Genomic DNA, 12907 nt, shown 5'->3' on the forward strand with positions numbered 1-12907 from the left:
TAATTCCTTAATTCCTTAAACTATTATTATATTAATAATAGAATTCGAAGTAGTATAATAAACTTACCGGAACTCTCTCCGAGCCTCCAGAAACCAGAGCCAAAACTCTCTATTAATAGTATTAAGCTAGGAGCCCAAGGTGGGGATCTGCAAGCTCTTTTACTTGTAGAGAATTTGTATTAGCTAAAAAGTTAAGAAAGCCTAATTTGTATTTCTTAGTAAAGTATAGCCTACTTAATACCTAATATAACTATTACAAAATATAGCCTTATTATATAAAGAATAGTACCAGTCTCTAAAGACCTATAGTATAATCCTTCGATATATAAGCGTAATCCTATAAGCCCTTATAATAAGAGAAAATTAATAGTAATTAAGCCTGCAAAGTACTAAAAGGCTTTAAAACCTGGGTAAGAAATTATATACTATTCGAGATCCAAGAAGAAATCTGGAGGCTAAATATATATATTTAATAGCTATTATAGTTTATATAAGATAGGATTATATAAAGTCTGGCCATTTTAATCTATTACGAATCGAGTAATATTAGTAATAAATTCTTTAGGAAACATATAAAAGTCTACCCGAATAAAGCTCTATTATAAGATATCTATTAAGTAGAAGTTATAGGAAAGTATATTAAAAAGAAGCCAGTAGATAATATTAACTGGGGCCTTTCTAGAAAAAGGTAGCCAGGGTCTAAAGGTTATTAAAAGAAAGGGCTTTACTAATATTAAGATAGATTAGTATAATTATTCTATACTTTATAGTAGATAGGTATAAATAACCGAGATAGATTATATATATAATATATAATACGGAAGCCACTATATAGTAAGCCCTATATATACTCACCCTATTACCTATTAGTAATAGATAAGTATTTATAATTATATACTTAATAATATAAGAAATAATCTTGGCTAGTATAGTAGTTATATTACTATAAAAGATAGAGAAGCTTTAGTATATAAAGGAAATAGCAGGTATAATAAATAATTAAATATTAGGCTTTAAGTTAGAGAAAAAGATAATAAGATAACTTTAAAGTTAAAAGGAAATATAACTTACTACTAATAGGCTTTTTGCAAATCGTGAATTATAATAGCAAATCTTATATATAATAGTTTATAGCTTCGAAGTTAGTAATAGGGCCTAAATAGTATTATATATAATATTCTGTAATAAAGAGAGGTACTCGGTAGGTAGTATACTAAATTCTTTCCTATAAGCAGGAATTATTATATATACCTTATTACTCTTTAAATACTATTCTTATAATAATTCTTCTTTCTATTATATCCTTAATTATTCAAGCTATTACTTTACTTAATATCTTATAATAAAGCAAACCAAGTTATTAACCTCACTTTTAAAGGGCTAATCGAGATTAGTAATAATAAGCAGAATCGAGAAGCTATTAGCTTTATAGGTATAAGGATTTCATACTAAGGGTATTATTTGTAACCCTATAAAGATAAGAATACCTTAAAGCTCTAGGTGAGGTGAGTCGGTCCCCTAGATCTAGGTGAAATTACTAATGTCCTCAGGTATTCTATATATTATCTAGCTTCTCTAGTCCGATCGGAAGTACTACTTTTCGAGTAATAAGCTTGAATTCCTCCTTAATACCTTTAAGGCAATAATCCGTTTAGATAAAGAATATAAAGATATAATTAAAGGGCTATGGGCCAGACTATAGTATTAGTTCTTATAATACTATTATAGAAGAAATATTTAGCAAGTCTATTATAAGACTGGATTATTAATAGTACTATATTATTTACTAACTACTACTAGATTAATTTAGTAATTAATTAGGAAAGTAATAATAATAAAGATAGTAAATCGAAATAAGAATAGAAATGTCTTCCTACTAATATGCTTCTCTCCTAACTAGACTAACCTATTAACTAATAGGCTATAGTATATATAACTCTTTAAAGAGCTACTAGCTATTTATAATATAATACTATATCTTTATTAGAATAGGCTTACTATACTAGTACCGGCTTATTATTCCGGTAATATATTATTATAGGCTGTGAATTTCTGGTTCAAATATAGGTAGCTAGAAGCTATTATACCTTGGAAGTTCCCCTTAGTAATTACTCTCTTTATAATATATAATCCGTACTAGCAAATATTATAAAAGTCCTATAATATAAATAATATTTATAGCTGAGCTAATCTGCCTATAGCCTATTAATATAATATATAAGAGGCTACTTATAGTAATATATCTATACTTAGAACTAGTAATAATATATTAGTATAGCCTTTAGTATTATTAGAACTTTAGAAAGGAATTATAACTAAGTTTAGAAGTATATAATAATATAATCCCTAGATATTGCCTGCTTTAAAGCATAGTAGTTAGTATATAAATAAGAGGAGAAGTATAATAACTTCTAAAGCCTAAAGCTAGAGTACCTTAGTCTAACCCTTTAGCTATTACTTAATAGTATAGATAACGAGAATATCGGGCTATAGTAAAACCGAGAGTAATTAATAGATTTATAGCTAAGTAGCTCTTTTATATATAAGAGCCTTTTAGATATAAGATATAGGCTATTATAATATCTCTATTAGTATATATAATTGAGAGAATAGTATTATTAGAAAGGGTTAAATATTAATAAAAGAATTTAGTCTAAGGTAGTATAGTTATATAATACCTATACTATATTAGCTACCTAAGGAGGGAAATATAGTAGCTCTAAAGCCGGTATATATATATATATAGAGGTAATAAATAGAAGCAGAAGCTTTTTTTATATAATACTAAAGCTAATTCGAGAGTTAGTATACTAATTAGGGAAAAGGCTAGATAATTAAAGGTTTACTATTCTTTTCTTAATTCATACTTAATAAACAAGTCTAGTTCTTTATTTATATTTAAGACAAGATATCTAGAAGATTTAGAAATAATTACAAGTAGAATCCTAAAGCTATAAAGTATTAAAACTACCTAATTATAGGCTTAATAGTAAGGGACCAAATAGACTAGCTATTACTATATATTTCGGCTGCCTAGAGGATCGAAATACTTTTTATATAGGGTCTTATAGCTATTAGCTCTTATATATCTAATACTATTTATATAAAGAGATATATCTATATTATCTAATAATAATAAAAGTATCTAGTAACCTTAGCTAATTTGACTAGTATAATTATAAATTAGAACTAATACTTCTGCCTCCTGATTATAATAGAAAAGAGCAAATAATAGTATATAATCTCTTTAGGATACTATAGATATCTGGCATTATATATTCTTATATTAAGTAGTATTATTTATAGGAGATTTGAAGTATAGGTATTAAATAGTTTTATTTTATCTGCCTAGTGAAATATATTATAGGATTCAGCCAAAAGTAAGGCAATATAGTATCTTAATAGCCCTACTAATAGAGGGCTTAAGTACTTAATACCAGGTAATCCCTAGTAGCTATATCTTAACTACTCTCTTTAGTTCAAATATATTCTTTACCTCTTTATATGGAATATTTATAATAGATATAACTTATTTACTAAATCTTGGTTAGATATTACTTAGATAATAGACATCTAGTAAGATTTATTAAGTTACTTACAGGATGAGATTATTAAATCTAATAAGCTAATTAAAGATCCTATATACCTATTTGGATAATTTGTCTCTATTATAATTTTAGATACTTTAAAGAATATCTAATTTCGGTCAGAAGTAAGTTAAAGGGTACTATTCTGCTTCTTTAGAAAAGCTAATTACTAATTATAGTTCTTAACCTTTATATGGGATTTATATATAAAGGTACTATCTATTACTTAATATCTTGTTTAAGAAATCCTCAAATATTCTACGGATAATTCTGAACCTAAAGTTCAAGAACCTATAGAATATTAGTTAAGTATTAATCCTATAAGACTATTAAGAAGGAGGAAGCAATTAGACCTTACTTATTAGCTTCTAAAGTCCTCTAAAGTATAGGTACATATTTCTAGAGATAGACCTGGGGATTTATATGCAGCTTCCGGTAGCAGCCCTTTAGTTAGTAATAGTTCGGTTACCTATTAACCTGGTTATAATAATATAACTATTAACCAAAGCAGTAATAGTCTTATAACGGAGAAATCCCTTCCAGAATACGAGGAAGATATTCCAGAGATTATTACCGAGGAAATTACTCAGGAAAAAGTATAAGGCCAGTCTTCTTCCTATAGCCGCTTCCTGCTATCTATCGGCAGCAAATCAGTACTCTATTAGCTAAAGGCTATATATAGCAGTAATAGTACCAAGATAATTACTATCTGCTCTCCCTTACTAAGCGGGACAGAATAGCAAGGAACAGTTCTACCAGAAATTATCGGAAATATATCTAATAATCAAGCTATATCCGCTTCCTCCTTTATATATAGGACAGAACTATAGCAGAGTACCCTACCGGATCCTGTTCTATCTATACCCGTATAACAAATCGGTCGAGGATTCCAATTACCTCTATCCGATAATCAAATATTATATATAGCCCTATTTATACCTATAGTAGATAGAGAAGTTCTATTACCTCTAATTAAAGGTAGCCTCCTTACCTCCCTATTAGATAAGGTAGAGATAACCTTATTAGAGAGGATTCTGCTACTATTACCCAGAATAGGATAGTAATAGACAAGCCTATATAATACTGCTTTTATATAAGTACAAAAGATTAATAGAGAATAACTGCTTCCAACTTAAGATAGCTAAACTATTCTGCCCCCTTTCCTATCCAGAGTAGTACCTGTATTAACCGATATAGTCGCTAATATAGTTTATATTATTTACGAGATAAGTAGGCACCAGGAAATACTAATAGAAGTCTATTCAAGAATTCTTAGTATATTATAACCTAGCCTTAGTAAAGTACCGGCTATAATTACTATAGCAGAATAGCCAGGTTCTATATAGATCGCAAGCAGCTCAATAACTTAGTTAGCCTCTATATAGATTAATATACTAGAAACAGGTTATACTCGTTCTAAGGAAGCAACTATTCTTAATATAATAGAGTAGATAGGCACCTCAGAATAGTATAATACCGAGCTTGAATAAGCTAAGAAAATACTGCCTCCTATAAAACAAGAAATACTCAGAAAACATCTAGCTATTATAATTCTAGATAAATACCTAAAAGAGACATATAATAGTATAGTTATAGAGAGTCCGGGAAAACTTGCCTCTAAAGATAATAAAGATCCTCTTTTATTAGTAAATTTGGCCGGAATTCAAAAGAGGATTTTTAATATAAAGAGAAAGAGGCTTAATAATATTCTCTATAAAGGGCAAATATTATATAAACTAATCTAGATAACCTGCCTAGGGATTCTCTTTAATCCAGATATATAGTATATCCTATAATATATAGATTCTAATAATTATTAATCTTAACTATATTACTAGAAGCTATATAAAAAGGAATAAAGAAAATATTAATAAGATAACTATATTATTTTAAGTAGATTTATAAAAGATAGAATTGCTCTCTATCCTTAATAAATAAATAGAGCTATTAGCTAAGGAAAAGTGACCGGACCTCTCTTATTTCTTTAATTTATTTGAATTATATATTATTATACTATTAGAAGAGGTCTTAAGCCTATAAGCTAAATATGGCCTCGAGAGAGTAAGCTAGTACTTAGTTTAAATATTAGATATATATACTAATATAATAATAGAAACCGGTTCTATAAGGCTATTTGGATACTACTATTACCCGAGTTATTAATAGGATTAACTATATTCTTGGTAAGTATATATTCGGTAATAATAATTCTATTATAGTAAATAGTATAGCTGAACTTTTATATAGTATATTTAATAGGCTCTACTTTAGGATATAGTTCAATTATTGGGATATTATAGCTACTCTAGAAATAACTAATAGGCCAGTATTTATAAGACTCGGTTTTAGTATCCTATTTTATAAGAAAGATATAAATAGTAAGGTTATATCTCTTTTGAATTCTCTCTATTACTAGAGGAAGAAGATTAATAACTATAAGTATGAAGGCCAGAACGATCTCAAGGACTTATAGGTATATATTTATTTACTAAATATTAATACTAACTACTTTATATTATTCGAAATTAATAAATAAACGAAGATAATATATTATTTTGATTTAATAGTAAGCTATAGAATTATTTATTATAAAATAAAGTCTATCCTAGTAAGACGAGTAGTAGAGGTAAGTGGATTTGGATAGACTATTTAAAGGCAGTACTAATCTGCTATAGAAGAAGTTCAAGTATTTAAGTTTCGGATATACTAAGGCAATAAGTATATAGCCTAATATACTACTATATACTAATCTGGTAGCTAGCCTACTCTCTAGTAAAGAGACAGATAAAGTTATAGCCTAATAGTTATATGTAATACTAAGCGGCAAATAATTGGATTTCTAGTTAGTAGTTAGGATAATAAGGTGAATTCAGACCGGGTAATAAAAGAAGTAGTCGGGGATTATTAGATATTTCTTGAGGATAATACTCTTTAGCTAAGTTCCCTTTCCAAGAAATATAAGAGAATAATTAAGAGCCTTCCAAATAATATTTTTAAGCCAAGTTATAGTTCCAAAAAACTCAAAATAGCTATCGAGAGTTCCTAGATAGTTTTTCAGGACAAGGCATTTCTAAATTATCCGGCTATAAGAGTCAGGGTTAAAGTTTATAAATAATAATATTATAGAATTAATAGATTTATAATTCGATCTTTAAATAGATTTCTTAAGGAAACTATACTTTTAAAGCGACTTTACTCTAAGCTTCTTTTACCTGATATATAAATTGCCTTAAGTATTTCTCCTCTAGAACTATTAAAGGCCTATTTATATTCGAAATCATTTTAATAGTTATATTAATTACTATTTTTTAGTATATATTCTGAAAGAGAGAGTTAATTTATATAGAAGTATTTTGGGGTATACTTTTAGAGATTACTTTAGGTAATATAGGTAGTATGGTTTATATTCTGTCTTTTATTTATTTAATAACTTTTCTATAGAAAGCTTAGAAAGAGGTAGTAAATAATTACTATAGGAAAAGGAAAATAGGAGATTAATATAACTATAGTTCAATTAATATAAGGAAAAACTATATTATTATTTAGCCTTAATCTACTATAACTAATATATAAGATAATAATTTATAGGACTTTCTTAGTAAATTATTTATTAATATTAACTTTTAGTAACTCTTAGTAATTATAGGGATATTATATAGCTTGGGGCAGGATTTATAAATAGCTAACTGCCAGTAATATTACTTTTTAATATTAATTTTTAGGCAAGCCAGAAAGAATATATAAGGCTAAAAAAGGACCTTTACTTTCCTGCTTATACCGTAGTACTATAAGGTATATTAAGAAGTATTAAGTATTAAAAATTAAAGTTATCTATTACTATTTCAAATATTAAAATTAATATTAAGTTCTACTTATTTAATTATTAGATCTATTAAACGATATTCCAAGAAATAGAGCTTATTATTAATATTTCAATAGTAGTTTATAGACTTGTAGGGGCTAAGTATACTATATTACCTGCTTTATTTATAAGCTTATCTATACCGGAGCTTTACTATCCCCTTTCCTAATATATATACCCTTATTTTATTAGTTAAGTTTACTTATATAAATGCCAGAGAATTTCTTATTAGACCCAGAATACCTGTTTGGTCCCTATAAGAAGTTCTCATTCTATTATCTAGTATAATTTCCGAGATCAAGTATCCGAGAATACCGGAGAGGTACGAGAACCAGAATAATATTAAAAGAATACGATTTCAAGTATATTTACTACTAATTCTTAAGCTACTTAAGGATAACTAGTAGTTTATATATTACTACTATAAAATAACGAGATGGATTTATCTGCCGGATCGAGAATTAAGGTTATTAATAGTTACGGTATAATAAATAGAGAGATAGCTAGCTTTTAATAGCAAAGATTTCATTATTATTTCAGGGAACTACTAGCCGAGAATAGCAAGATATATAACTTCTATACTAAGGTCTCAATATTTATACCAAGGGAAATAGTAGACTTTTAGTAAGTATAGGTTAATAAAAGAAGTTTACTTAATCTACTCTCTTGGTTAATTACTATTACTCTTGACCTTATTCTATATTCTGATAGGTTAGAAAAAATAGCTACTAGTAGTTCTATTTACTAATATTACTGCTTTAATATTAGTATAACAGGTATTAAAAAAGCAATTAATACTAGAGTAATTCCTGGATTATATATTATCCTATTTAGCCAGGAATGAATTCGAAGTATAAAATTATTAAGCGATTTTAGTAATAGGGGTTATTATATCCCAATTCCTCTTACTATTAAAGCTACTGAGAAGAAGCCTCTTAATACTATAGATACCAAGGCTAACAAAAAGGGAATTAATCTAAATAATAGTAATAATTACGATAATATTAACTATAATAATAATATTTTATTAGATAGGCTCTTGCTAGATAGTAACCCTTTATCTAATAGTAATCTCTTATCTAGTAAGCTTTTGCTTAATAGTAAGCGTTTAGTAGATAATAATACTTTTTCTAGTAATGAGCTCTTATTAGATAATAGCCCTTTATCTAGTAACGAGATAATTCTTAAGGAAGAAGTAACTAATAAGGATAAAGATAATTATAATAGTAAGGAGGGTAAGAAGAGTAATAATAATACTAGTAATTACTTATAAGACTCTATTAAATAATTTCTTAAAGATTATATAGCAGATATAAAAGCGGTATATAAAATAGCAGAATACGAATTAGAATATGAATCCCATCTTATAAGCTCTCTTAATAATTAGTCAAATCGCAATATTAATAATGAGTTAATAGGAGAGCCGGCTTTTAATATAGGCGAATCTGCAGGATAATAGCTAGTACTTAAGCAGGAGCAAGTAAGTAAAACCGTTATTCCAAGACCCTATTAGTAACTATTATTTCATTATAGGTATTCTCTAGTCCCTACTATATAGAGTACTTAGTTACTATTAGTCCTATAAAGTCTTAAGCGAATGGAGTCCAGACTCGAATTATAAAACGCTAATTAAAAGAGATTACTAAAACCTTGAACCAAATTAGCCGGACTCTAGTAGGGTAGAGCTTCAAGGTACTAGTAAAGCAGCTATAGCCCGAATATGCGGATACTTATACTATAAAGGTCCCTAACCTAATTAATCTCGGTACTATTGAGATAAAGATAAAGAATAATATATATCTTTCTATAGATGAATTCAGAGCAGATGTTATTCTTCTCTACCAAAATAGTATTGACTTTAACGGTATCGAGTATATAATTACTAGTACTGCTCTTGAAGTCCGAGATATGATCCTCAAAGCAATTAGTAATATAGAGGAAGGCAAAGGCAGTATGAGGGCATTGGCCAGAGTATTATAGGGGTTTGAGAGATAGTATTGCGGTATAAGTACTTGGATATAGAGAAAGGGTTTCCTTTCTGAAGATTTCTTGACTAGAAATTGCAACTATATTAGGAACTGAATTAATGTCTGTTCCTATATCCCGAGATGCCCCCTGTCCCGAGACGGATCTATAGTTTTGGAGTCAGAATTTTTTTCATAGCAAGTCTATAAAGCTATTACTAATATATTACTTTATTTAAGTATTTGTCCTTATAGAGACCACTTTATAATATTAAAAAAGAATGCGGTTTATAATACTATTAATAGTTTCAGTTATACTGCCGATTGCCACTCTTGCTATCTCTTCTATTTATTTGCGACTATTGAAATCTCCTTAAAATTCGGAGTACTTAGAAGAAAGGTCTATTCCGAAATGATATAGCTCCAAATTTTAAAAGGCACTCAGAGAGGAAAGAATATAGTCCGGGAGTTATGCCGATGTGATGAGAGATCCATATGTTTCAGTGCTTAGTAATAGACGTTAGCCGAGGCAAAAGTTTACTAAATTCACGCCCGGGATCGCTATATTCTACTTAGCCACGATTCTCAGGCTTGAGGCTGGGAATGTTATTCCTGAGGCTGTCAGGCAGAAACCATTCACATGATACGGCCCGAGCCGGTTACGCCATTTGGCTGATCAGGCAGCCATTTCAGGAAGCACCTAAGGGCCGAACTAAAGTAAACGCAACCGCACAAGCAATACTCGGTATGACCGACCCAAGCAAAACGAAATCGACTATCCCAATGCATTCTTTACGAAAGAAACTCAACGCAAAACCAGAGGTAGCAGCTTTCTGTAACGCCTGTGTCATCATGACCTCAACCCCAACTGGATGGGAAGCGTTGACATCTCAAAATGGGTTCAAGCATCATAATCGCCATGAATTAGTGTGTGCTGCGCGGTCTGGCTGCCCTCTGTGCTACTGGATATTTCACTGCTTTCGTGGAGTATGGAAGTACGGTGTTCAGGGACACTTATACTTATCTGCGATCTCTTGCGTTCAGCGACCTATATCAGTTCGCTACGGCGTGGCTGAAAGGCCAAGAGATGCAGATTCCATACCTGCGCATTTTGAGAACAGTATCTCAGCTCTTAAAGCGACTCTCGAATTCGATCCGCCGATGGTCAACCAGGTTGAAGAGTTGTACAGAGAACAAGTGACTTTCCTTATTGAGGGTAAAGGCGCCCCCTTGTTATATAAACACCTTCATTGGTCGTTAATCCAACTCTTAGACTCGCCATTGTTTTTTCAAAATGAATCCGAATTCAATGCGTTTTATGCCCGAGAACAGGTCCGTGTCTGCCGATCAATCACGAAAACTCTCACGGACAAAATCAGCCAGACCATAAGATACTGCCCTCAGCATTTACACTGTCCGGACTATAAGCAACCTAAACTTCCCTCCCGAGTTGTCGATATTGGATCGAATCCCCTACGCTTGCACGTCAGTGAAAAGCACGAACGAGGAGATTATATAGCGCTTAGCTATTGCTGGGGCATTCATCAAGAATTTATCACAACTGCATCTTCTCTAGATAGCAGATGTGAAGGATTTAAGATTGAAGACCTGCCATTGACTCTACAAGATGCTGTACTACTTGCGAGAAACTTACGATTCAAGTTCTTGTGGGTAGACGCGCTGTGCATCGTTCAAGATGACACCAGGGATAAGGCCATAGAGATCGCTGCTATGGGACAAGTCTACAAAAGTGCAACCGTCACAATCTCTGCCGCGAACTCTGCCTGCGCTCAAGATGGCTTTCTGATGAGCATGATTGCGGAACAGTCATTCCTTCTACCCACTCGGGCAGCCGGCTTTGGAATTTTGAAAGTAGGTTTGCCTCAGTCTCGAGGTTTCCAAGAGGCAGAACCGCTTGAGACTCGGGCATGGGCATTACAAGAGTCATTACTATCGCCCCGTGTTTTAGTCTTTAATACGAATGAGCTCCTGTGGCACTGCCAAACCATGCCAATGAATTACTGGGGTGGGAGGTCAGAACAGAATCACGCCGACCGACTGCCTTGTAACATATTCGGAGCTACGGATACAAATATAGCCGACTCTAGAGATCGAAATTCTAGGATATGGATCGATATCGTCGAAGAATTCACCAAGCGTTCTTTGACAATACCTGGAGATCGCCTATCAGCCATAGAAGGTGTTGCGAGCGAATTATCAAGAATTTGGAACGACGAATACTTTGTGGGACTGTGGAGAAAAGGGTTACCCCGCCTCCTATCGTGGAAACGCGAATATGATGCAAATATGGATGATGCTCCAGAATTATCAAACTTATTTCCATCATGGTCATGGGCTTCAGTCAATGGAAGCATAACTTTCTGCGTGATGGAACACATATCAGCAACTCTTGTGGGTATCTCCAAGGAAACATCGCTATCGGAGAAACTGTTCGCGTCTTTGGTAATAAGAGCAAGATTATGGAACTCTCAACAGCTCACCACTCTTGTTGATCCGGACGAAATGCACGAATATTTGGATACTCTACCATGGAGACATACAGATGACTCCTATTACATGGTAATCGGATATTCAAGCTTATGGCCAAGCCCTGTACATGAAGTTGTTGGGGTACGCTTGCATAAAAGTACAGAAGACCAATTCAAAAGATGTGGTGCTTGGCGCGGGCTTTCGAAGATGGACATATCAATTTTGAAGGAGGAGCAAGACATATTTACTATCAATTAAGGAAATCAACTTGAAAGTCAGATTTTAAGAAAACAACTGTTTGGACATGCCTTGTGTAAGACACAAAGTTCAGCATACTAGAGCGAGTGTTGACCAAAATGCAGGTAATTAGAGCGAGGTACGTCGAAACATTACCCATACACAATGCATTAGCTAAAACATAAAAGCCTACGCTAATAATAATGGTCGTACGGAGGTACAGGCAGGCAAATGGAGATAGAGACTGGCCTTTGGTGTCCCTCTACCGTGCTTGTCGTGCCCGTGCTTGATATGCCCTGCGATGGCCGTGCCGCCATCGCAGTGCCCGTTGTTGTGCTCGTTATTGTCATGCCGCCAGCGCCTTCTTATATATTCGTGTATCGTCGTACATACCGCTGTGTTCACAGTCGTTGCCACGCTGTCATCGTCTAATCAGCTATTAAGGTCTTCGCCAGGTAATCGTCGTCTCACGGTGCTGCTCTAATATATCTTCGCACTACAGCCGGGTATTCCATTCACGCTTCTTGCGGCGTAACTGGAAACTTGAGGACGGTCATCTCGTTGAAGGCGGCAATGTAGGGATTCATGCGGCGGCGACAAGGGAGCGGATTTCCCTATGAATACCAGGACTGACAATTGTAGAGGTTATCGTTCTGTAAGACTTTGTCGCAACAGAAATTTATCTCCCAACCGAAGGAGAAACGGCTGATTTTTGGCAGACATCGGCCACTTTTGCTCCCGCTTGAGGGTACAGTATAGTGCAACTC

General features: G+C 32.3%; 2 protein-coding genes across 2 annotated transcripts; both read left to right on the forward strand.

Annotated features, from left to right (window-relative positions):
• Positions 1–10163: 10163 nt before the first annotated feature.
• Positions 10164–12161, forward strand: K444DRAFT_601289 (HET-domain-containing protein; the record flags this gene model as incomplete). Its single annotated transcript, XM_024878671.1, has 2 exons — positions 10164–10629; positions 10687–12161. Exons 1-2 carry the CDS (start codon positions 10197–10199, stop codon positions 12159–12161), a joined length of 1908 nt encoding a protein of 635 aa, XP_024727973.1. The 5' UTR covers positions 10164–10196.
• On the forward strand, positions 12152–12651 carry K444DRAFT_620243 (uncharacterized protein). Its single transcript, XM_024881661.1, has one exon. It carries the CDS (start codon positions 12372–12374, stop codon positions 12570–12572), a length of 201 nt encoding a protein of 66 aa, XP_024727974.1. The 5' UTR covers positions 12152–12371; the 3' UTR covers positions 12573–12651.
• The last annotated feature ends 256 nt before the right edge of the window (positions 12652–12907 follow it).

The sequence above is a fragment of the Hyaloscypha bicolor genome, assembly GCF_002865645.1.
Source record: "Hyaloscypha bicolor E unplaced genomic scaffold K444scaffold_182, whole genome shotgun sequence".
In the NCBI taxonomy this organism is placed as follows: domain Eukaryota; kingdom Fungi; phylum Ascomycota; class Leotiomycetes; order Helotiales; family Hyaloscyphaceae; genus Hyaloscypha; species Hyaloscypha bicolor.

What these genes read in the sequence shown, in the direction of transcription:
- K444DRAFT_620243 (XM_024881661.1), top strand. Translation starts at nt 12,372, where the DNA reads ATGGAGATAGAGACTGGCCTTTGGTGTCCCTCTACCGTGCTTGTCGTG.